The sequence below is a fragment of the Chenopodium album genome, chromosome 12, assembly GCF_948465745.1.
Source record: "Chenopodium album chromosome 12, dcCheAlbu1.1, whole genome shotgun sequence".
Classification (NCBI taxonomy): Eukaryota; Viridiplantae; Streptophyta; class Magnoliopsida; order Caryophyllales; family Amaranthaceae; genus Chenopodium; species Chenopodium album.
In genome coordinates, this window is record NC_137845.1 from 6,083,051 (window position 1) to 6,109,236 (window position 26,186).

The 26,186-nt window shown below is 37.2% G+C and overlaps 1 protein-coding gene and 1 pseudogene across 1 annotated transcript; both read left to right on the forward strand.

Annotated features, from left to right (window-relative positions):
- Positions 1-5,317: 5,317 nt before the first annotated feature.
- Positions 5,318-16,143, forward strand: LOC145571784 (subtilisin-like protease SBT1.4; annotated as a pseudogene).
- A 1,432-nt stretch (positions 16,144-17,575) lies between these two features.
- On the forward strand, positions 17,576-21,173 carry LOC145570156 (subtilisin-like protease SBT1.4). The gene is made up of 3 exons (XM_081629169.1): positions 17,576-18,178; positions 18,766-19,361; positions 19,816-21,173. Exons 1-3 carry the CDS (start codon positions 17,616-17,618, stop codon positions 20,988-20,990), a joined length of 2,334 nt encoding a protein of 777 aa, XP_081485295.1. The 5' UTR covers positions 17,576-17,615; the 3' UTR covers positions 20,991-21,173.
- Positions 21,174-26,186: the final 5,013 nt, after the last annotated feature.

Genomic DNA, 26,186 nt, shown 5'->3' on the forward strand with positions numbered 1-26,186 from the left:
AACTTACATAAAGATGAGCAGTAGCAGCCTCCGAAGCAATATCCAGGGCAGAAGTCCCAGCCAAATCTCCGTAGAACCCGAAAAAACAGTTGATTCAGCTGAGGAAAAACAGACTGACGCTTTTCCCTGTTCAGACTAAGGAAATCTGCAGGAAAGCGCGCCTCAACATCAAGAAGTGCAGGAACATCGTTGATCTTCTGCTGCTTACGTGGAGGAGACGGTCACAACCTAACGGGCATGGATGCGTCGCCAACCTTCTTAAGAGACGAAGCATGAAGATGTTCCGTCTTGTCGATCACTGACGGCTGTAGTTGCTCCTGAGGTAGCAGACCTCGTTTTCTTCTCATCCTGGCGTCCTGCTCCTCCTGGGACAAGCTTCGTCCGCGTCGACCTTCTTGCGCTGCTGACTCTGACGAAATAAAAAGACAATGAACAACCGCATTAGTAAGAAAACGACAACATTAGCAAACGACAATGCTGAAATCAACGAAACGTCGAAAACTCACGAGTAAACATGGTTTCCTCGGAATCCCCGACTCTTTGAGATGCACTTGGTGAGCCTTTATGCTTCCGACTCGACGATTCACTTGGAGGTTGTTTCGCCCTTACAAAGGTCCTCTTTTTGCTATCGATTTCAAGGACTCGTTGGACCTTGTTCTGCGATTCTTCTAACGGCTTAAGAAAATCAAGAGAGAGTTCTGTGCAACCAAAAATAATATCAAACATTCAAAAAACCTCAATCCTAGAAAATCAAATCATGTAAAGATTCACTTACCATCCTCCGGCCATCCTTCCGTTAACCATGCTCCTTCAACACTTAGAGAAGTCTTTTTGACATAGACAAAGTAATTAGCCCAACCCCTGTCATTACAATCAGTATTCAATACCAATGGCTCCCCCTTCTTAAACAGACTCACAAAGCGGTCCTTCCTCATATTTATGTCGTAAGCCTCCACCAAATCTTCTAAAGTGAATGAATCCTCCCAATCTTTAGTAACTTCCTCTAAGACCGACAAAATTCTCCACCCAGATGGCATAAGCTGCCTAGGACTTAGCCCCAGTAACTCGAAGAAAGATCGAGTCAAGGGTTTGAAAGGAAATCTAGCCCCCGTTTTAAAAAATGGGTATCTAAAAAACACCACGAAACCATTGGGACAATTCTCTACTTTTTTGCCCTTCCCAGGAATATGAGCAAAAGCGCTCTCCGAAAACCCAGCCATCTTCACCAGTTCATTCTTCATATTGGGCATCACTAATGACTCCACTTTAGTCCCCATTTCTTTTTCTGAAACAATCGATCCCCTTTTTTCAACAACTCGAAGTGAAAACTTAGTCCTATTTTTGGGAATTTTAGTTGACATCTGCTAAATTGAACTACGAAAGAGAGAAATTAAGGTAATTACCTGGCAATTGAAGTTAACAAGAGCAAAGAATCGAGGGTCGTCGCCGTTTGCTGCCTCCGGAAACACTAGAGAACTTCGGCAAGAGGGAGAAAGAAGAGAGAAATAGTGCAGTAACTTTGGGGAAGCGCGAAACGTGTAGCAGTAATAAAGACTTTGAAATGACGGTTAATTAAGAGATGGGAAGTTGAAGTAACTCCTCAAAGATAAGTGCGCCTTAGTGTAAGGACGGTTCTGCCCTTTTAGAAATAGTTTTTAATTTCGCCTTTTTTCCTTCAAGTTATTCTGTCCTTATTTTTTAGTAATTGTCAAAAATGTACATGGCTTTTCACATTTAGAAATTAGGGGCAAATTGTTATGGGTAAAATTTTATAAGTCAAAGTCAACAATAGTCAGCCGATGTCAACGACAAGATCAGGCTCCGACGAAGACCAAGACTGGACGAAGAAAGGCCAACCTCGACGGACGAAAGGTACAAGAACTGCTTTCCTATTTTCTAGGAAGCGATAAACATAAGACTAAGTCTCCCCACCAGCTGGACACAACCGTTAGTGGACTGAGTGGGATAAAGATACTCTGAGAAGATAACTCCGAAAAGAGAGGAAGTGGTTGATTTCCAGGCAACGGCTAATTGTGAGCCCTAATTAGCATCTATATAAGGGTAGGGCACCATCTACAATAAAGACATTGCAACCTAGCCACCGAAATACTTTAAGCATACATTGTAATCCGATTTCTCCAATATTTTCATAGTGAAAGTTTGGTAAATCCTCATTCTACCCGCGGTTTTTACCTTCATTGGGTTTTCCGCGTCACCAATTCCTTGTGTTATTTCCTTATTTTCGTATTAGTTTTGTTCTCGGTTTTATTTAGTTGATCCGTAGCCTAAATTTTGATATTCAATCCCACCTAACGAAAATTAGCATAAACAGGTAGTAAAACCAAAGTAGTGCATTTTAGTGGTAGCAAATATCAAAATTTCCTAATTAAAATGAATTCATAATTATATTAAAAATAAAAATAAAAAAATTAGGCAACATACATGAGTTCAAAGATTAAGGAAGAATGTATTGAAAGTTTGAAACTATCATGTAAGAACATGTTAAATTTCGAAATAATATGAAATGGGGTTGGACAACCTGAACAAGGAGGAGGAGAGTTTGGTCCACAAATAAGGTTTAGGAGCTTCCATACTAAAATCAATTGGCAATAGTAGGAGTTACTCATCTACCTTATAAAGTAGAACCACCTCTCCTCTTTCTCCAATGTGGGATTCTCACAAGTGGTTACAATGAGTTTCAACACTCCTCCTCACTTGTGAGTGTCCTTAGAAATTCAGAGCTAACTGGATAAGGCCAGATCAATAATCCTCTTAGGGGTTGGACATTCTTCGAGGTAAAACCTTATCCAGTAGCGATTAAATACCCAGTTTAGAAGAGACTCGCAACCTGGCTCTGATACCATGAGAAAATACAGCAAAGCGGAAGAAGAAGATGAAGATTCTAGAGAGAGAATGAGGGAAAAATTATGAAAGGAAATTTTATTATCTAAAAGTCTGAGAATAATATTACAATTACAGAATATATAGTGTAAAAATACATAAAAAAACTCTATACATTCTGTTAGAGTATAACAAACTCTAACAAACTCGGACAACTGTACAAGCTGATGTGGCTAAGGGGCTCAACTGAACAAAGGGCTTCCAAACGGAGGGTTGTGAGAAAATAAAGTCATGTCTCACAAGGGTAATGTAGGCATTTTAGGCGTCAGTTTAAAGTTGTCTCATTGAGTTATCAAATAATACGACTAGAGTTTCAGTGGTACAAAATACACTCTCAGTGATACAAAATATAGTCTCAGTGGTACTTCAAAAAGCTCCACTGGAGTTTTAGTGGAACAAAATACAAACTCAGTGGTAGTGGTCTCCATAAATTTTTGTCCGTTTTTGCACGTGATACATGTCTGAAAAGTTTTAACAAAGCGCCCACATCACCTTTTCACTCTTCCTATCTCTCTCCTCCTTTCTCTTTCTTCCTTATACTTTTATGTTATTTTAATAATTGTGAGACATTTCACCATGTCTCACAACACTCCATTTATACTTCCTCAACAGAACATGTCATTCGCATGGAAACTAAGGTAGGACTTGCAAATATCTTCCAACTCATGAAATCAAACTTTAAGTTTATTTTATTGCACGATAAAATATCATAGCCAATTTGCCCATGTCTAGGAGGACAAAATTTATTTTACAATCTAAATCGATCGTATATTATCTTTATTAGTTTATTTATCTAGTTATTAAAATAATTTTTGTTACCAAATAAAACAAATAAATTGAGATTGAGGAGTATCGGAGTAGTAATTAGCTACATTATTAGTTGGGAGCAAAAATCAGTTAAGGTGAGCTGTGAAGTACAGTAGTAGCTAGTACATGTAATCTTGCGGTTGGACTCATCAGTAAATCAACACGTTCACGTGTCAGCTCGCACGTTAGACTCATTAATCACGAGTTTAATATGCCCACGAGTTCATATATATTCAACTTTCTTTAATTTTTTTTTAAGAACACGCACTACCTTACTTATCCTTTTGATTTGAAAATTGTGCGTGATGATCAAAGTAACTCCATCCACCTTTAATTTACTTTTTCACTAGACTATATCAGATTTCTGGTCCTCCGTCCTCTGAAATTATCTCGATTTTCTGAACTCGGATTAACATATTCTACTAGTTTATGAGCTAAACAAGAAATATTTGTATTAAGAAATGACATTTGATAATTTGGATTGGTGTTATTCTCGACTTATTCTTATTAAGATTTAAGAGTACTTCATATTAGTATTATGTTGAGCTATATCTTACCAAATAACACATGTAAGAGTCTCACATTGATAAAAATTGAGAGAGTTAAACACTTTATAAGACTAAGGAATAAATTTCTTATTGTCATATAATTTTGGGATGGAACCTCTCTTGATTTTGTGAAGTAAACTTATAAAAAGTCAAAGATCATTCCATATTAGAATAGATATTCTTCTCATTTTTTTTTGAAACAAATCAATTTATTAATAAAAAGTCATCCGCCATCTACAAATCAAATCTAAATTATCAAAAACATAAAATTGAATCAAATTAGGGTTTCCTTCACCAGAGCTACGATTGTTGAAAAGATTTTGCACTGTAGTTTCCTTCATCAGAGCTACAATCGTTGAAAAGATCTTGCACTGTGGTACATCTCTCGCACACATTGTTGAAATATACAGCCTCTCGGAGAGATGGTCTAACGATTTGTTGTAGCCGTATGGATGATTCTCATCTGATTCGCCTGGACGCATTTGAAAATTGACAACCGCTGCGATACCGAATAAATCTTTACCAAAGAACTGACAATAGGGCAAAAGATTATTACTTTTTTTATGAACCCTAAAACATAAACAAACCCTAAATATAAACAAACAACTAAACTAACAAAAACTAACGACTCCACCATAGGGAGACGGACGAATATCTACACTATTTGTGTAGATTTATTGAAACCTAATTGCAAAACTAAATAAAATTAAGGGAAAAGGGTCGAAAATAGTCTAATTTTCGATGAAATTAGACTATTTTCGACCTAAACGGCCAAAATTTTAGAGAAACCCTAAAAAAGAGGAGGAGAGAAGAAGAGAGGAGAGGCGAGAGATAAGCTTCTAATCTATATAATAAATGTGAAGAGTATAGGTATTCTTGTCATTTTGAATAAATTGAGATCGAGGGATCATATTTTATTATACAGTATATCTAGACGCAATTGCTCCAATTATTATATATGTTGATCCATTTCAATCACCGATATATAGTATTTAATTTCGTGTATAAGGAGTCAAGGAAACCCATGCATAACCATAACGTACTCATTTCACACCCAAAAAATGGCAACCCTCTCCAAACCCTCAACTCTCCTTCCATTTCTCATCCTATTCTTCTTTCTACGTCCTTGTTTGTCCATAAAGTCCACCTTCATAGTCCACATGTCACATTCCCACATGCCAAACGCCTTCGCCTCCGCCCACGACTGGTACTCCTCCATCCTCCACTCCCTCTCCACCACCACCACCTCAACCGAAGAAACACAACATGACATCCTCTACACATACTCTCACTCAGCCACTGGTTTTGCAGTTGTTATTTCGGCATCTCAAGCCGCAAAGCTCCGCCGCCATCCATCCGTGCTGTCGGTCATACCCGACCGGATGGTTGAGCCGGCAACTACAGAAACAACTACATTCTTAGGCCTCTCAGACGAGTCGGGCGTATGGCCCGACACAGACTGGGGGTCAGATGTTATCATAGGTGTCGTAGACACCGGAATATGGCCTGAAAACCCCAGCTTTCATGATACGGGCCTTGATAAAGTGCCTGCTAATTGGAGAGGTATCTGCGAGGTGGGTTCTGATTTTCCGGCCACTTCTTGTAATAACAAAATCATTGGAGCTCGTTTCTTCTACAAGGGGTACGAACGTAACACTTCTTTATTACTGATTTAATTTTTTTTTTTTTTTTTTTTCTAAACTATTATTAACATTAAAAAATAATGCAAAAATCATTACATCTTAACCGTTTATTTTTTAAAATTATAATTGACATTTTAATTTTCAAACAACCATAGAATGATCCGTACGTAGGACACTAAGATGTGCAACTATCATGTAATAATAAGAGTATACAACTGATTTCCAACTCATAAAATAATGTATAGATCGAACCTTAATTTATGGCATAGTGGAAGAATCGTGGCTTTTTTTTTATAGGGGACAATTTTGATTTTGCGATCTGAACCATATTCAATGATATTATAATATTTCGTATCAATTGTGAGTAGTCTGAGTATATAATATTATACTCATAAATATTCTGTAAAATATATTATCTCATGTTAATATTATCATGTTAATATTATCTCGTAAATATTCTGTAAAATATATCTTGTGTATTTTAGGTTATTCTCATGATTAGGTTGTAAACCCTATATATATTGATTTAATGAGGAAGCCTCCGCCAAGGAGAATTACACTATTCTACATGGTATCAGATTCTTTTTAGGGTTTATTTTCTCTCTTCTCTCACAACCCTAATCGATCCTTAGGGACCACCATAGCCGTTCATCTTCCACCTTCTCCTAGCCGCACCTTTACCTTCCAATGACGGATGCTGATGCCGGCACTCCTCTTTCCCCTTCCTCTCCTCCTAAGCAAACCCCCTTCCACCCTGCCTTTGCTGGACACAACATCAAGCAACTCATCAGCGTGACTCTTGATCACGATGACGCTCAATATACTACGTGGGTCGAACTTTTCAAAATTCAAGCTTGTGCCTTCAACATCACTGATCATATTGATAACAAGGTTGCTCGTCCCGCGAGAATTGATGATGAGACGTGGAAGAGACTAGATGCAATTGTGAAACAATGGATCTACACCACCATCTCCAAGGACCTTGTTAACACCATCATGAAGCCGGGTGCCACGGCTCTTGAATTATGGACTCGCCTTGAGGAGGTATTTCACGACAATAAGCATTCTAGGGCCGTTTACTTGGAAGAACAGTTCTCAACTATCAAGCTTGAACATTATGCAAACATGGCAGAGTATTGCAAAAACATCAAGCTTCTTGCCGATCAACTCGCTAACGTCGATTGTCCGGTGTCTGACCGTAAGATGGTGATGCAATTAATTGCAGGGCTTACCAAGGATGAGTACGATACCGTAGCAGCAATCGTCTCACAGTCAGAGCCCACACCAAGCTTCAATAAGGCAAGATCAATGTTTCTTTTAGAGGAAACAAGGAAGAACAAGCAAGGGGAAAACGGGCAGCAAGCCTTAATTGCCCAAGGGTCTGCCGGGACAAGTGCTGCACCGGTCACCTCCCCTCAGAACGCCGACCAGCAGCGTGGTGGTGGTCGCGGCGGAGAGCGAGGCCGTGGGCGTGGGAAGCAAAACAAGGGAGGCCGTGGTCGAGGAAAGCAATCCTCAAATGCTAATTCCTCAAATTCGCAAGCTGGGCCCAATTACACGGCCCAACAGCAGGCTGCCCCTCAGTGGGGGGCCCAGCCCACATGGCAACAGCAAAACGGGCAGTGGGCTTCACCACCCTGCCCGTTTCCAACTGCTCCTGTCCAACAGCAGTTTCAAAACCGTGGGACATCTCAATCCATTTTAGGAGCACGCCCGGCCCAACAGCAGCAGGCCTACTATGCATTTCCGGCTCCACAAGGGTACGGTCAGCTCATGTCTCCAACAGATTTGGGTCAAGCATATAGCTCGATGAGCCTTCAACCTCCCGACAATGGATGGTATATGGACACGGGTGCGACCTCTCATATGACTCGTGACTCGGGTAATCTCTCTAATTTGTTTAATTTGAGCACTCCTCAATTTATTTTAGTTGGTGATGGCAAACGTATTCCAATTCATGGCTATGGCACTACCACAACCCCCTCACCCAACCCACCTTTCCAACTCAAGAATGTCTTACATGTTCCTAATATTATTAAAAATTTAATTTCTGTTAGGAAATTTACTTGTGATAATTATGTGTCTGTTGAGTTTGACCCTCTTGGTTTTTCTGTGAAGGACCTTCTTTCGGGGACAACTCTAGTGAGGTGCAATAGTGTGGGGGACCTCTATCCCTTCTTCAACTCTTCCGCTTCAAATGTCAATAGTCAATTCTCTCTAGCTGCAATCTCTCCTTCAACTTGGCATCATAGACTTGGACACCCCGGCGAACCAGTTTTTGATCTTCTTAGGAAAAACAATTTAATTCGTTGTAATAAGAGAAATAATTCTCAATTTTGCTATTCTTGTCCTTTGGGTAAACATGTACGACTTCCTTTTAAGTCCTCTACTTCCATTACTTTTTCACCATTTGACATTATTCATATGGATTTATGGACATCTCCTATTTCTAGCAAATTGGGTCACAAATACTATTTAGTTTTGCTTGATGATTTCTCTCATTTTATTTGGGTGTTTCCTATTAAATATAAATCCCAAGTCAATGATATTTTAGTTAATTTCCGAGCATATATTCGTACTCAATTCGAAAAGGACATTAAAACCTTTCAAAGTGATAATGGTCGTGAATTTGATAATTCACCTTTTCGAAAATTTTGTGTGGATAATGGCATGGCTTTCCGTTTCTCTTGCCCCAATACCTCTTCCCAAAATGGCAAAGCCGAAAGGATCATCCGCACAATTAATAATATGTCTCGTACTCTCCTTTTCCATGCCTCTCTTCCCCCGTCTTTTTGGGTTTATTCCGTGTCTATGGTTGCCTATATTCTTAATATTCTTCCCTCCACAACCATACAAAATAAAACCCCGACTGAGGTCCTATATCGTAGGTGTCCCACTTACGATCATCTTCGTACTTTTGGGTGTCTTTGCTATCCGAACCTTAGTGCTACCGTTCCTCATAAGCTTGCACCTAGGTCCACACCATGTGTCTTCTTGGGTTTTCCTTCCAATCATCGTGGTTATTTGTGTTATGATTTATCATCCAACAAAATACTCATTTCTCGACATGTAACATTTGTTGAAGATCAATTCCCATTCTCAAATATTCAACATTTCAAAGCAAATGAATATGAATTTTTGGATTCATATGGCCCGTATAATAGTTTCTTGCAAACTAACTGCCAAAGTCCACAAAACACAAATCCCACCCAAACACATGGCCCCACTCACAATACACCAAACTCCACAATTCCCACAAATTCCCCAAAACCCACGGACATTCAGTCCACTCCGCAGGTGGGCCGCGGAACTCTACCTCCAACCGCAGGCCACCTGCGGACCCCCCTGCCAAACCCACTTATCTATCCCATTTCACAAACTAGCCCACCTACCTCTCCTAATTCACCCTCTATCCAGTTCGGCTCACTTCCGAGTCCAACTCCGGTCATCACTCCTCACTCACGGCTTACTACTAAACCTTCCCACATTATGACAACTCGTGCTAAAGACGGGATTTTTAAGCCTAACCCCAAATATCAAGCACATATTACGGTTAATGTTATTTCCCCACTTCCTAAAAATCCCAAATTAGCCATGCTTGACCATAATTGGAATACCGCCATGAATGAGGAATTTAATGCTCTTACTAAACAACATACTTGGGATCTTGTTCCAAGACCGGAAGGGGTCAATATTATTCGTTGTATGTGGTTATATAAGCACAAATACAGGGAAAATGGTGAATTGGAGAGACACAAAGCACGACTTGTTGTGAATGGCAAGTCTCAACAGGTGGGTGTGGATTGTGATGAAACTTTTAGTCCCGTGGTAAAATCGGCGACTATCCGCACCGTCTTGAGTATTGCTCTGGGCAGGGATTGGCCCATTCATCAGCTTGATGTCAAAAATGCATTTCTTCATGGTGATCTCAAAGAAACTGTATATATGCATCAGCCTCCGGGTTTTGTTGATCCCAAAGCTCCCACTCATGTCTGTCGGCTCAATAGATCACTCTATGGTCTAAAACAAGCCCCACGGGCTTGGTACCAACGGTTTGCTAATTTTCTGTTGCAGATTGGTTTTATATGCAGTAAAAGTGATAATTCCCTCTTTATTTTGCGACATGGTGCTAATGTTGCATATCTCTTGCTCTATGTTGATGACATTGTACTTACAGCTTCCTCAGAACAACTCAAGAGTGATATTATTGCTCTTCTCAAGTCTGAGTTCTCTATGACTGATTTAGGGAAGTTGAGTTTTTTTTTTGGGAATTTCTGTCACCCGAACAAAGGACTCCATGATTCTTTGTCAGAGTAAGTATGCAGAGGAAATTATACACAGGGCAAAGATGGACAATTGCAAACCGGTAGTTACTCCTGTCGACACTAAGTCAAAGCTTAGTGCTCACGATGGTGAGCCAGTGAAGGATCCCTCTCTCTACAGGAGCCTTGCAGGTGCGCTTCAGTACCTCACTTTCACAAGACCTGACATTGCTTATGCTGTTCAGCAGATTTGTCTATTCATGCATGCTCCTAGGGAACCTCACTTTAACGCTCTTAAGCGTATTATCAGATATATCAAAGGCACTTCTGATCATGGACTACATTTATACCGTTCTGCGCCTACGAGACTTATTTCTTATACAGATGCCGATTGGGGCGGCTGCCCGGACACTCGACGATCCACTTCAGGGTATTGTGTTTATTTGGGTGATAATCTGGTCTCATGGTCTGCAAAACGACAAGCTACATTGTCCAAATCAAGTGCCGAAGCAGAATATAGAGGTGTCGCTAATGTTGTTTCTGAACTATGTTGGCTACGGAATTTACTATTCGAGTTGCATTGCCCTATTCGACGGGCATCCTTGGTTTATTGTGACAATATTTCTGCCGTATACTTATCTTCTAATCCGGTACAACACCAACGTACCAAGCACATTGAGATGGACATACATTTTGTACGTGACAAGGTCGCTCTAGGAGAGATCAAGGTTTTACATGTTCCGTCTTCTTATCAGTACGCAGATATTTTCACAAAAGGATTACCTCGCCAACTGTTCTTAGATTTCAGAGACAGTCTCAGCATTCGACCTCCTCCCGCTTCGACTGCGGGGGTGTGTTAGATAATATGTTAATATTATCTCGTAAATATTCTGTAAAATATATCTTGTGTATTTTAGGTTATTCTCATGATTAGATTATAAACCCTATATATATTGATTTAATGAGGAAGCCTCCGCCAAGGAGAATTACACTATTCTACATATAATACTACGAAGAACCTGGTGGCTAGGGAGGAGGTTGCAGCAGCTAGTGATTAATGATTAGTACATTAACCAAATGTTTAAAGTGTTTAACATGTACATTTTTGTAAATATTGCGACAGTATAGTAGAGCGCAGGACAACTTATAAGTCAAATGGTACTAGCAATATGCAAATTTTTGACTTATCTATCACTTTTTATTATGGAGTATTAGCTAGTCTGTAGTATCTTCCTTTCTTAATAAATGCATCCATTAAAGTTTATGTACGGTTCATATTTTACTTTTTTTTATTTATTTATTGCGGGTAATATACAGGATAGATGACTTTTGAGTGGCTACGATAAAATTGTGGTCATTATATTAGAAGAAATCGCAACCGTTTATTTTTTTTACTAATGTGAGCCGTTGATAAAATTGACTATTGATTTTATTTTTGAAAATATTAACAAAAAAAGAATAAAAAAAAAAAATCTCCCATGTTCTATCCCACTATCATTCGGTTTCCAATTTTTCACATGTTAGTTTTTTTTTTTTCCTATCTCATTTCAATGTCATTTGCTTTCATGTGTTCACGACAGAATTGAAACTCATAAATTTGTATGTTTGATGCAATTGTTCACTGTAGATTCTCTGTAACATTAGCCTTTGAGGTTATGATTGCTTGGACATTCTTTTGCTTTGCCTTCTGCTCGTCATCTGTTAATTAATTTTCCATCGATGTAGAACATTGCCGTCCTTTCACTTCGATTTACTTTTTCTCAATGAAGTTCATTCTTCTTAATGTATTTGTGTGTTGCTTACATTTTATTTTTGGGAAATCTATGCTTATTTAAATTAATTAAAGTGGATGAGGATTGGATCGAAGGCTTGAAGTAACACTGTAACACAATTAAGAAGAAGGAAGCATACGACATTGAGCAGGGAAAACAAACATAAACTATGAAAAATTGAAAACTGAATTGTAGTGGGATAGAACATGGGAGATTTTAATTTTTTTAAATCAACGGTTCACATTAGTCAAGAGAATTAAATGGTTGTGATTTAATCTAATACAATGGCCACAATTTTATTGTGGCCATTTGAAAACTGTCCGTAATATACACTAACTATTTTAATTGCTAATAGAAGGAGCCCTAATTTACATACTCCGTATTTTGTATATCTAATGATAAAATCGTAAATAAATCAACAATTTAATTTTTTCTCCCAGCATGACATTTATTTAAATTAATCAATAACTGTGGGTCCCATAATTGACTAAAAGTTGTGATTTGTTTACATTTTTATCATTTGATAAACAAATTTTGTTTATTTCCTCAAAAAAAAAAAAACAAAAATTGTTTATCCTTTTTTTATTTTTTTATTTTTATTTTTAATTTTCTAACTAATATATAATCAAAGTTATAAAAGGTGAAATTAAGTTTGGAAAAATTAGAAATAATAATCCCAACTTTCATCAATTTTGGTAGAATAATCCCAATTTTGAATTATACAGGAATAATCCAAACTTTAAAGAGTCTTCTTTTTCTTCAATCCCTAACCGATCAACAAAAGTCAATGACCTACTATATCAGGTCACTTGACACAAGTCAAGCCTTGATTGGTCCAAAAAATAAAAAAATAAAAATAAAATAAAAAAAACAAAAACCAAAAAAAAAAAATCAGAAAACCCAGGCACCCAGCCAACCTCCCCAATTCCTCTTCCCCCACCCCCACCGTGCACCCTTACCTCCACCACGACAGCCAGACCTCCACCTCTCCCCTCGCCGGACCGCCGCCTTTCCCACACTCTTTGCGTCACCGTATTCCCCCCCTCCCCGAAACCCCTTCCTATACCCCCACGCAACCACCGAAACCCCAAGTTCACAGCCACCGAAACCCTAAAATCGCAGCCACCGATATCCCAAATCGCAAATTCGAGGGAGTTTCGCAAATTCAGGAGTGGGTTAAGTGTTATTGGGATTAGGGGAGGGGTTTCAAGAAAGTTTCGTGACTGGTATGCTGGCGACGTTCGTGGCTGGGGGAATTGAGAGGAGATCAAGAGAAAATGCGTGGTGGCCAGATTTCATGAGGAGATCGTTGTTGGGGCTAGATTTCGTGCGTAGTGGCCGAATTTTATGGCTAGTAGGCGGCGTCCGTAGTTGGTGGTCGGATTCAAGGGATTTTTGACTTTTTTTTTTATTTTGTTCTTTTTAATTAATTTTTTTTAACCAATTAATTTGCAACATGTGTCACTTTAACCAAAAAAAAATAAAAATTTAACCCATTCAACCGGTAACCGGTATTTGGGATTGAAGAAAAAGAAGACCCCCTAAAGTTCGGATTATTCAGTACAATCTAAAGTTGGGATTATTCTTTCAAAATTGATGAAAGTTGGGATTATTATTTCTAAATTTTCCATTAAGTTTATAAACAATGTAAAAGTCAAAATGTACAAGTATACATATGCATCTAAATGGAGGAAGTATTAGCAGGTACAAGAGGATGTGATTAGCAAATTAAACTAGGCTTATTGTGTATACCATAAGTGTAATCACTGATTGCTGCATTCGTAGGTACGAAGCAAAACATGGGCCATTGACCATGATAAAGTCACCAAGGGACTCGACGGGGCATGGCACGTACTCACTGCGCCTCAGTAGCGGGAGGATCAGTAGTGGATAACGTTGGATTCTACGGGTATGCATTAGGGCGGGCTAATGGCGTAGCACCCAAGGCTCGAATCGCTGTCTACAAGGTCTATTGGGGAACATCATCCTTAGGGTCATCGGCAGACATACTTGCGGCAATGGATCAAGCCATACAAGACGGAGTTGATATCCTATCTATGTCCCTCGGCGGAAGTTACACTGATTACAGCATGGATACCGTCGCTTCTGGTGCATTTGGAGCCATGATGAAAGGGGTGGTGGTCTCGGCCTCGGCTGGTAATTCAGGGCCGGAATCTTTTACTGTTAAAAATGTTGCACCGTGGATAATCACCGTTGGAGCTTCTACCATCTATAGAGAATTCCCGGCAGATGTAGTACTCGGAAATGGCAAGGTTTTAACTGGATCTTCGTTGTTTAATTACAAAAAGAATTCTACTACTTCGACTTTGATGCTGGTTACTGGTCAAGCTTGCGGCAGTAGTGTTTGCAAAGAAGGTATATTTCATCAGTGTAAAACTCTCTGCATTATCAATATCTTTCTTTTGTTTTATCATCGACATAATATGCTTGTTGATATATTTCATATGTCTCTCAATAAAAGTCTCATTTTACTATTCATATATATTTTTTTTAATTAACCAAACTCACTATATAATATGACTTTTTTTTTTTTTAATTCTCATTTCTAAAAAAATATGTAAATAAAGTATAAATGAGATATTTATTTATTTTTTTAAAATAAAGTGTGAGATTTATTTAGGGAAAAAAGAGTCAAGTACAAATATAATTTTTTTAAGGAAAAAAATTGCAGATTTTAGTTAAAATGATACACAAAGTATTGCCTTAAAAATGTACTTCCTCCATTAAATATTATTGCAACAAAGGAATTTTTTATGTATCACAACTATACCACTTTGTTGCAATTAATAATTAACGAAGGCAGTATATAATCCATCTGTTAAGATAACAATCTAAGCGGATCGAATGTGTGACAGTGTAAGTGTTGTCAAGGTTTGTTAGTCTTAATTACTCTGTACTAGACAACTATATCTTTATTTTGGTAGGAAACAATCTAAGCAGAATGTGTGACAGTGTGACATTAGTGATGACTAATTATTTTTGTTAAATGTGAAAGGTGAGCTTGATAGATCCAAGGTATACGGGAAAATGGTGGTTTGCATGGCTGGAGAAACTTCACCAGTGGCTAAGAGTTACGCAGTTGAAAAGGCTGGTGGTTTAGGAATGATTTTGATAAACAAAGCTATTAAAGGTGATGAATTGAAAGCTTTGCCATATATCATCCCAGCAACTACGGTGACTTATACTACTGGAAATATCATCAAAACGTACATTACTAACACCGCGTATCCTAAAGCTAGAATCATGTTCCGAGGGACCGTAATAGGTCCCTCACCATCAGCACCGAAGGTGGCAGCGTTTTCATCTCGGGGCCCTAACACTATCACACTCGAAATCTTAAAACCCGATGTCATAGCTCCCGGGGTTAACATCCTGGCGGGCTGGACAGGCTCGTTGGCGCCAAGTAAGCTGAGTTACGACAAGAGGAGGGTGATGTACAACATTATATCCGGTACTTCCATGGCTTGCCCACATGTAAGCGGCTTGGCTGCTTTGCTAAGAAATGCTTATCCTAGATGGAGCCCGTCTGCTATCAAGTCTGCAATCATGACTACGACTTATAACATCGACAATGCAGGTAATAAAATCACTGATCTCTCGTTGAAGAACGAGTTCTCGTTGTTCGTTCAAGGGTCTGGACTAATTAACCCTAAGGATGCTCTCAATCCTGGCCTAGTTTATGATATTGATTCTACCGATTACATAGCATTTTTGTGTTCTATTGGATATAGTTCCAGAAAGATTGCTCAATTCGTGCAAGATCGCTCACTGATTGATTGTCGTGCAAAGAATTTTTCGAGTCCTGGTGAATTGAATTACCCATCCTTCTCGGTTGTTTTCAAATCTACCAACGATGTGGTTACGTACAAAAGAGTGGTAAAAAATGTAGGGAGGACAGTGAAAGCAGTATATCAAGCGAGTGTGAATGCACCAAATTATGTTCGAGTTAGTGTTTCTCGTACAAGACTTGTGTTCAATGCTAAACAGAAAACATTGTCCTACTCCGTAACTTTCACTAGCATTCTTGGCGGATCTACAATACCGACTAATGGAGTCGAGAGTTTCGGATCAATTGAATGGTGGGACGGAAGTCATCGTGTAACGAGTCCTATTGCAGTTTTCTGGAAGCCTAGAAGAGTTCAAGAAGACTTCGTTGCTTCTATGTAATAAGTTTTGCTCTCCATTCAATAAGTATTATTGGAACTTTCTTTCTTCAGTTAATTTCTTCTTGATTGAAATGAAAATGTCTACTGGTATGCATAATAGATTAATAGGTTTTTTATGGACCGTTGTCATTCATAAAAAATGGCTACTTTGAAAAATACGAGCTAACTACAAATTAATTAACATTTTCTATGATTCAAACTTTAAATTTTAGTTATGATGTTAGCATAATAATTTGACTAATAATGTGACAATTAATCAAATCTCTATATAATGTATATTATACTGTATAAGATCGAAGTGTTAATGTCTACGAGATTACGAGTTACTATTTCATTCTCATATTTTCATAATACAATCTAACATTATTAGCTTAGCTAGTAAAAAGTAGTAGTGACCATAAGTATTTGCAAATAGTTTTATGCAATTTTATGAACAAACTCAATTATTTTTACGTACGGACTAATGGAGTATTATAGTCTCTCTTACGCTTCTTCGTATAAAACTTTTCCTTTCTTTGTTTTAATTATTTGAGTTCAAGTAATTGGACACTGGGCACGAAGCTTCCGTGAACAATCTAGTTTGATTCTTATTATGTCCATATTCCTATGGTTAAGGCTTTCACCTTTCAAAGATGCTACACCTCCAAATTCCAAAATAGGGAAGTTTACAAGCAAAAGTTTTCTGCACTTAAAACTTGTATTATTGGGAAGACACCTTTATACGGTTATACCCCATCTCCATTTAAACATCGCATAAGCAAGTACTAATTCTTACACCAACAAAGTGTTGGCTCACTTGGTAAGACTCTTACCTCAAATCTTAGAGGTTTGGGGTTATTGGTTATTCGAATCCTACTAACTACTAAGTAAGGGTACTTAGGGTTAAGGATTCTCTTAACCTCCCCTCTATTTCCAAGTACCTGGCCTGTAAATACTGACCCTATAAACCGTGAGGTTGAGGTCTAATCATGGTTCTCTTTCAATTAATTTTTTTTTAAAAAGATACTAATTCTTACGGAATACTCTGTAAATCATAAGGGTAGTGTATGTTAAATATAACTTCTCCAATATCAAAGAAGATAGAGAATTGTATTTTTATTGTACTACATCAATTTATGTTTGACTATTTTTTCAGCCTTTGATCCTTGATATTTTTCCCACTTTTTACATTAAAAATCGAAAAAAGTAATTCACTAATCCACTTATTTCATGTCGGATTTATGTCCTATTAAATCAATTCTTATGGATTACTCCATACTTCCATAGAGTACAAATTATACAAAGTACTTGTGATATACGGAGTATGTGCTATCCCTCAATATAGCAAAAAAAAAAAAATCAACAGCACAATAAAACAAAGCAATCGTTCAAAATAATGTGAATCTAATCTGTCAAGATCCAAATCCCCCATCCTCTTTTCCAGAATCTCCACAACTATAATAAGTAATCCACTCATTTCATCCACCAAATAAAATTTTAAAATTAAAAGATCAAAATGGCTAATTTCTCTCTCATCCTTTTCCTCTCTTTCTCTCTCTTCATATCCCTCACCCAATCAAAATCCACCTACATAGTCCACGTGTCAAACTCCCATAAGCCCACCACCTTCTCTGCCCCAAAAGACTGGTACTCCTCAATCCTCCACTCTCTCTCCTCCTCCACCACCACCACCACCACCCCACCACACCTACTCTACTCCTATTCTCGCTCCTCAACGGGCTTTGCGGCCCATCTCTCCGAGGCCCAAGCGGCCCACCTCCGCCACCACCCCGCCGTCCTATCCATTACCCCTGATCGGGCCCACCAGATCCATACCACTCGCACCCCTCACTTCTTGGGCCTCCACGATGAATCTGGGCTCTGGCCCAATTCTGATTACGCCTCTGACGTCATCATCGGGGTGTTGGATACCGGTATTTGGCCTGAGCTTCCTAGCTTCTCCGATGATGGGTATGATCACGTGCCTTCCACGTGGAAGGGTTCCTGCGATGTGGGGCCCGAGTTTCCCGCCGGTTCTTGTAATCGGAAAATTATCGGTGCTCGTGCTTTCTATAAAGGGTATGTTTTTTTTTTTTTATACTGTTTAAAATTTTATTGGATCAAACATCAAAGCATTGACTTTTTTTTTTTCTACAATTTATTGTGCTTGAATTTATATTTGATTTTATAATTTAATTCTTTAATTTTCGGCAGATTAACATAATTTATTCAAAACTATACTGTCATATGATTATGAATTATATGTAAAATTTATTCTTGCATTGTTATCGGGTTGTAATTTGGTTTCTGATCACCATTGATCAATGTTATTCATATTTTGCAAGTGCATATTTTTTTTTTTAATTGCTTCTTATATAGTAGTATCATATGCTTAATTAGTGTTATTAATGTTTAGTTAATACTGATATTTTAATGTTTAGCTTCTTATAGTTAGCCTTTACGACAACATATATCATTTCCGTAATCATATTTATTAATTAGTGCTATTAATGTTTAGCTAATGCTTAACTTCTCTAATTTAGCTTCTTATAGTTAGCCCTTACGGACAAATTATACTGTACCATTTCCTTAGTTATATGCTCCATTAGTTTGAAATTTTAGTAATAGCTTGAGCATTGATAAGGATATTTATAACCACTGGGTAGGTATGAGGCATCCAAAGGACCGATGAATGAAACAAAAGAGTCAAAATCACCTCGAGACACTGAGGGGCATGGCACTCATACAGCCTCAACAGCTGCTGGATCAGTGGTTCCGAATGCAGGGCTATTCGAGTATGCTCGAGGGGAGGCTCGAGGGATGGCAATCAAGGCTCGCATTGCTGCCTACAAGATCTGTTGGAAGACTGGTTGCTATGATTCTGACATCTTGGCTGCCATGGACCAGGCTATTGAGGATGGAGTCCATGTGATTTCGCTTTCTGTAGGATCTTCAGGGTTGGCTCCTAACTTTGATGATGATAGCATTGCTATTGGTGCGCTACATGCTGCCCAAAGTGGGGTTGTTGTGTCTTGTTCAGCTGGGAATTCTGGGCCTAATCCTTTTACTGCAACGAATATTGCACCGTGGATTTTGACTGTTGGAGCATCCACCATTGATAGGGATTTCCCTGCAGATGTAGTGTTGGGTGATGGGAGGAGTTTTAAGGGAGTGTCTTTGTATTATGGAGATGGTTTGAATGACAGTGTCAATTTGGAGTTGGTTAGAGGTGAAGATTGTGGCAGTAGACTTTGCAAAGCAGGTACTTGTTATTCCTTGCATTCAAATTTAGTTCTGGCTGTTTTTTGATTATGTTGTTTGAATGTTTGGTTCTTATTATTCACATTATTGTTAGGTATGCCTTGTTTAAATTAAACAATGCAAGATCTTTAACATAACCAAGCTAAACATGATATATATGCTGTCTTTTAACATACTTCCATTCATAAATTTTGAGTGTACACGGCTATAAATGTTCTTTGCTGAATGCAATTTCCTTCAAATTTTGTTGATGATCCATGTTTTACTTGAGCTTCGTAATGTGATTTTGTCTGAAAGGAGTGAAAATAGAGTGAGTTCAGCTGATTATGCCAAGCCCATAAGTATTGTATCGGACAGATATTATTGGGGAATCATTGTCTGTAGTTAATTTATAAGCCAAGATTTTGGTTGAATGTTAGTGTTAATGCTTGGCTATGTTTTGTGAATTTCCTCAGGTGAACTTGATTCTTCAAAAGCAGCGGGAAGATTGGTGATATGTGACCGAGGAGATACTGCTCGAGTTGCCAAGGGTGATGCTGTTAAGCAAGTTGGAGGTGCTGGAATGATTCTGGCAAACACAGCTGAAAATGGTGAAGAACTAATAGCTGATTCACATTTGATCCCTGCTACTATGGTGGGTCAAACTGCTGGGGACCAAATCAGGGACTATGTTTCTTCGGCCCCTAATCCAACAGCCACAATCAAGTTCAGAGGGACTGTGATTGGCCCCTCACCTTCAGCCCCTAGAGTGGCAGCTTTCTCTAGCCGAGGACCCAGCCATCTAACACCTGAAATCCTCAAGCCTGATGTCATAGCCCCTGGTGTTAACATCTTGGCTGGTTGGACCGGGGCTTCTGCACCCACAGACTTGGAGATTGACCCAAGGAGGGTTAAATTCAATATCATCTCAGGAACTTCTATGTCATGCCCTCATGTAAGTGGGTTGGCTGCTCTGCTCCGAAATGCATATCCCAGTTGGAGTCCTGCAGCTGTGAAGTCTGCCCTTATGACCACAGCTTACTACCTTGACAACTCTGGGAAGAACATTACAGATCTTGCCACAGGAGCGCAATCCTCACCTTTTGTTCATGGATCAGGTCATGTTGACCCAAACAGGGCACTGAACCCTGGGCTAGTCTATGACATCGATACTAGTGACTACATTGCCTTTTTATGTGCCATTGGGTACGACTCAAAGAAGATTGCCATTTTCCTCAAAGAGCCAGCTACTATTGATTGTGCAGCAAAGAAGTTGTCTACCCACGGTAATCTGAATTATCCTTCATTCGCTGTTGTGTTTGAATCTGGTAAGAGTATGGTGAAATACACTAGAGTGGTGAAAAATGTTGGAAGCTCTGCTGATGCAGTTTATGAAGTTACTGTGAACGCCCCACCAAATGTGGATGTCAATGTTTCTCCTAGTAAGCTCGAATTCAGTTCTGAGAAACAAACACTGTCTTATGAGATAACTTTTACAAGCACTAGTGGAACTCATCTAACTGGTGAACCAATCTTGGGAACATCAAGTTTTGGGTCGATTGAGTGGAGTGATGGAAGTCATCATGTTAGAAGTCCCATTGCAGTGAGATGGATAGAGGGTACTCGGCAACATTTCATTGCTTCAATTTGAGTTCAGCTCTGTAAAATTGCTGTATATGGTGCAGGGTATTTGCAGAACATTTGAGGTGGTTAATTCTTATGTTCAAAAGCTTCTTCATACATGTATGCGCCTTGATGTACATTATTGAGCCTGCACCCCTCCATTCCTGTACTGTAAACATTCTTTCCCTTTGTATATTGTTAGTTCCTGTTACACATCTGATTACTGAACTTGCTTACTGTGAAGTGTGAATTCCATCTCTGATAATACAGAACTGGGTTTCGGTTATGCACTTTACACTCTTTGGAGATCTTATGAGATTACATGTCTAGCAAACTGTTGGGAGTAAAATATGTCCCATCGTAAAGGGAAGGAGCCACGAAAGGAACACACGTAGATGCATATTACTCCTCAGATAAGGGTTAGGAGAAGGCACCATACTAACCTAATACTTCACACAAGTCAATTTGGTCTGAGTCAGTAGCCAAGGTCCCTTGAAAGTGGGCGGTAAAGTTAAGGAAATCCGCACCCCTAAAGTGCTCTTATTATTTGGTATAGACGAGTATCATCATGATGAGAAACTCTATTCTGAAAAGCTGTTTTGAACAAACCAATTGATTGGATAGAGTCCACAATTTGCAAGACTAAGCCCAATTGGATACCGCAGGCCATTTGCAAAAATTAATCTACTCGGTATAACATTTCTTTTTTCGTGAAAATGCTAATCTTAGCCCCAAATACACAATATTAAGAATTTTACTATTTCGTCATTTCGTGTTTATTTATATCGCTAGCAATGAGTAACAACCCATTTGGTAGCTGAAACGGTGATGACCGACGAATTTATAAATAGTACGCATAGTATTTTATGAGGAAAGTCTTTATCATAAGTTCATAACAATGCCCATGAGGACATGATAGACATGATATTAGTTTATTATACTGTGTAGATATAATTTTACACTATGCATTCCTGTGACGTGTATTAATTCCACTGCTACTACTAATTACGTAAACAAATCATTAAAGATTTCTATTTTAACTTGAAGCATCAACAACATGATGCATAAAGCTAGCTTATGTCAATGAAATGTCTTTTAATTCCAATTGTACTAGAGTACGTTTGAACATGAATAAGCCAAGAACAAATGATGTAAAAAGTGTATAAATCTATTTGGCAAAGCATATATTATAATGCAAGCTGTTACTTGTTACTTTTTAACGATTAAAATTGCAAATAATAAAGAAATTTTAGATATATTTTATAAAATGATTTGTAATTTTAGCAGATAAGATAAGACTAGGACACGTGAGGTACCACAATTCAAGTTGCGAAAAGAATAAAAACTCCACTTCTTTTTTTATTTTCTCTAAAGCTTCTTTAAATGACAATTTTCATAAGAAAAAGGGGAATTTAGTTTATTTGTTTAATTTGGTCATATTCGATATGTTTTTACAATTAAATACAAGTTGGCATGGTATCATTCGTATCAATCATTGATCGTTAATCTAATCACTCTTAATGATGGGAGAAAATAATGTACACAAATAATCAAAAGAATGATAACAACATGCAATAATGCTTTTAAACAAAAAATTATAGTGTGAATGATTTTAGTAAGATATATATGGTGAGTTTTTTTTTTTTTTTTTTTTTTATGCTTGCATTATTCAGAGGTTTTTCAGTGCGGCAGGCCACATGGTGCCGCAAGGATTACTTGTAGAATGTTACTGATTTTGTCATGGGTTACTTGTAGGTGTTACTTGTATGGGGTACTTGTAGGTGTTACTTGTATTCTAAGTAACCCCTACAAGTAACCCCATACCAAAACCCCCATACCAAACCAATAACACCCTACAAGTAACCCATGACCAAAACCAGTAACACCCTACTTGTAACCCCAGAATACAAGTAACACCTACAAATAACACTGCGACCAAAACCAGTAACACCCTACAAGTAATCCCTGCTACACTATGTGGCCAGCCGCATACAAAAATTTGTATACATTATATGGGTGATTGACCGTGAGTCCGTGAATGATCTTACTCTAATACTCTATATATTATACTTTTTATTAAGACTCGGTGTTAGAGACAATGAGAACCTCGTAAATTGTAATTATTTTAAATACAATTATAGTTTTGAATGAAGTGAGTATATACAATGAGAACCTCGTTAAAAATTTTGGATGAAAAGAGTATATACAATTATACAAACCATAAATAATTTTTTAGTCTTTCTCACATATAATTTTATGAATATAGTCTCCGATCCATACAATGAGTGCTAATTTATTTGATCACGTTGATAACATTAAGTGACCCTAGCTAGACAAGACTAGTCTTAATTAGTTTGATTTGACTAAGCAAAAAAAACAGTGACCTAATAATAATCAATGAATTAAAACATAGATTTGTGGCTGAATTGAAGACTTATGATTGAATTATAATAGTGGTTAAATCAATCATATTGATTAGGTAAACTACTTGCCGGTGAAGGCAAAGATGAAAACAACTTGTACCGTTGTTGTTTTAACTTACGGCTTGAAGTGATTTATATATTTTGTTGTATTCTTCGCAAAAAAACAGTCATTTTCATGGAAATGGACAAAATCAGAATAAGTCCATTATAAGTGAACTACTTTTAATTTCACATTGTTATTATCCCTAAAGTGAAGTTGTATAACATAAGAAATTTTGGCTTTTTGGGAGTATTAGGAATATATATAATGAATTATATATTAGTATAAAATAATACTTTCTCCGTTTCTTTTTAGTTGACACGTTTCTTTAGTCACGTTTGCCAACGCACAATTTCAACCATTCATATCTTTAATTACCGATGAGCAAAAATTATGAAAATTTGATTTTTAAAAAATATACTCCCTCCGTTTTTTTTTTAAAATGCATCACTTTCCTTTTATAGGTGTTTTTTTTTAAATGCATCACTTTCTTATTTGGTAACTTTATAATATATTTTACCATTTCTCTCTCTTACTTTAAACCCCACTTAAATTATTTTATCATTTCTCTCTCTTCCATAGTCCCCAATTATATAATAAAAATATTTACTCTCCCTTACATTCTTTCTCTTTCATGGTCCCCATCTAACTTTTAGTATAATAAATTATTCATCCACTCACAATATTATATTACTCTCCTAAAACTCCGCGCATCACCAAGTGATGCAAATAAAAAAACAAAAGGAGGGAGTATATTGTAACGAATCTAATGAGATCCCACATAACTATATATTTTTTTAATTATGTATAAACCACAAAATACGATCAAAGGAAAGTGTGTGAATAGTGATAAAGTCAACATGTCAACTAAAAAAAGCGGAAGTAGTATGTAAAAAGTTATTAGTAGATTAGTGTGTCTGTGTGTGCGTTTTCTTAAATTATTACGGTGCACCATAATATATTACGTAAAAACATTAAATTTGACTAATCGTCAACGGATTATACATTAAGTATCCAGGCGGGGGGTGAAATAAAAATCCTTTAATTTCAAGGTACTTGATGAAAAGTGTCGAAAACAAACATCATTAGAAGAAAAATGAGCTAAGGATTGTCTCAAAAGTGGTAGAGACACGGGAAATCAAAACTCGTGAAGGGATAATGGGAGAATCACTGTATATAAAGTTGAATTGTACACTAAACTTTTGGAAATATCGTGGGCAATGCAATCATGTTCTCAATACCAATTTATGTACTGAGACGTGGAAATTGTTTAAGTATATGTACTTCCTCCAATCCGCTCTTTTTCTACTCGAATTGACTCTAAGTCATGTTCTCTTCACCTTAAATAAATAATGTTAAGTAAAAATAATTTCTATTCAGTAAAAATAAGTTCAGTTCAGTAAAATTAATTTCATTTCAGTCAAAATAATTTCAATTCAGTAAAAATAAGTTCAGCTTAGTAAAATTATGTTTTCTTAAAGAAGAATTATAATAGAAAATCAGTAAAAATAATTTTAGTTCAACAAAAATAATTTCATTTCAGTAAACTAATTTAAGTTCAGTAAAAATAATTTAAGTTCAGCAAATATAATTTTGTTTCAGTAAAAATAATTTCAGTTCGGCAAAAATACGGTGAAGAGAACGAGGCCTAACTATACTTTTAAAATTTGTATTTTCTCTAAGTTGCTAGTGACCGTTTTTTGTGAAGTACAAGCAAGACATAAATATTCAAGTATGATCTTGAAAATTGTCTCATAAAATATTATCATAAAATCTATTTACTTATTAAGAAGGCAAAAGCTAACGAACGCCCCGGGGGCGTTGGATAAGCTAGCTAAAAGTATAAAGATTAAATTAAAATGAACATTAATTACACCGATCGACGCGTGATTTTGTCATGCTATCCCAAATTAATACTATTTTAAGCAATATTTTAAATGCTTATCCAACGCCCCGGGGCGTTGGCAAGATCCTATTAAGAATTACAGATAAAATTGATCAAATATATGCATTAAATGAAATAATTTAAAAATAGTTAAAATCAGTATACTCCCTCCGTCGATTAGTGATAATTTTTTTGGCCAAATTTTAGTCCCAAAATGATCATCCCATTTGTTTTTTTCAACAACTATTAATATTAATTTTTAAAAAAATTTCCTCCAATTTGCAACAATATTTGTGTAAATTTACCTTCCCTGTGTAAATTTTGTATTTTCATATACTTTTTCTCTCTCGACTTTTTGCATACCCCATGTAAATTTATCTTTTCAATGTAATTTTATTATTTCTTATTTAAGCTTCTTAATTTCCGTGAAATTTTATCAAAATAGACTATTATTAAGGGATGGAGGAGTAGTTAAATTAAATAAATTCTCGTAAAAAAACAGAAAAAGATAACAAGACTACGACGCACCCACTATGGGAACTTAACAATTATTAGGGGTTGCTGTATTGTTTTGTACAAAGTGTTGTGTATATGTTGAAAGAGAAACCTCGTGACCATTATATCATTAATTCTCCCTTTTCTTTCTTAAGTGATTATTGACTATATATATAGCCTATAAAAGTATCTACTTTTATATTATAATCAATGGTATCTTCAGTCTGATACGTTTGACTTAGAAGCAATGAACAAAGCTCAAGTCTTAGTCGCAAAAGTGGTTGCTTTTGGATCTTGGAATTATCTGCTCAATGTAAATCACATTATATTTTGTTCATGTTATCTTTGCCAGTTTCTTGTCATCCTCGGATCCTGGATTGA

Excerpts from the sequence above, each read along its gene's own strand:
- LOC145570156 (XM_081629169.1), top strand. The coding sequence starts at position 17,616 with ATGGCTAATTTCTCTCTCATCCTTTTCCTCTCTTTCTCTCTCTTCATA. Across the intron at positions 18,179-18,765 it reads GCTCGTGCTTTCTATAAAGG|GTATGAGGCATCCAAAGGAC; the intron begins GTATGTTTTTTT and ends ACCACTGGGTAG. Across the intron at positions 19,362-19,815 it reads CAGTAGACTTTGCAAAGCAG|GTGAACTTGATTCTTCAAAA; the intron begins GTACTTGTTATT and ends GAATTTCCTCAG.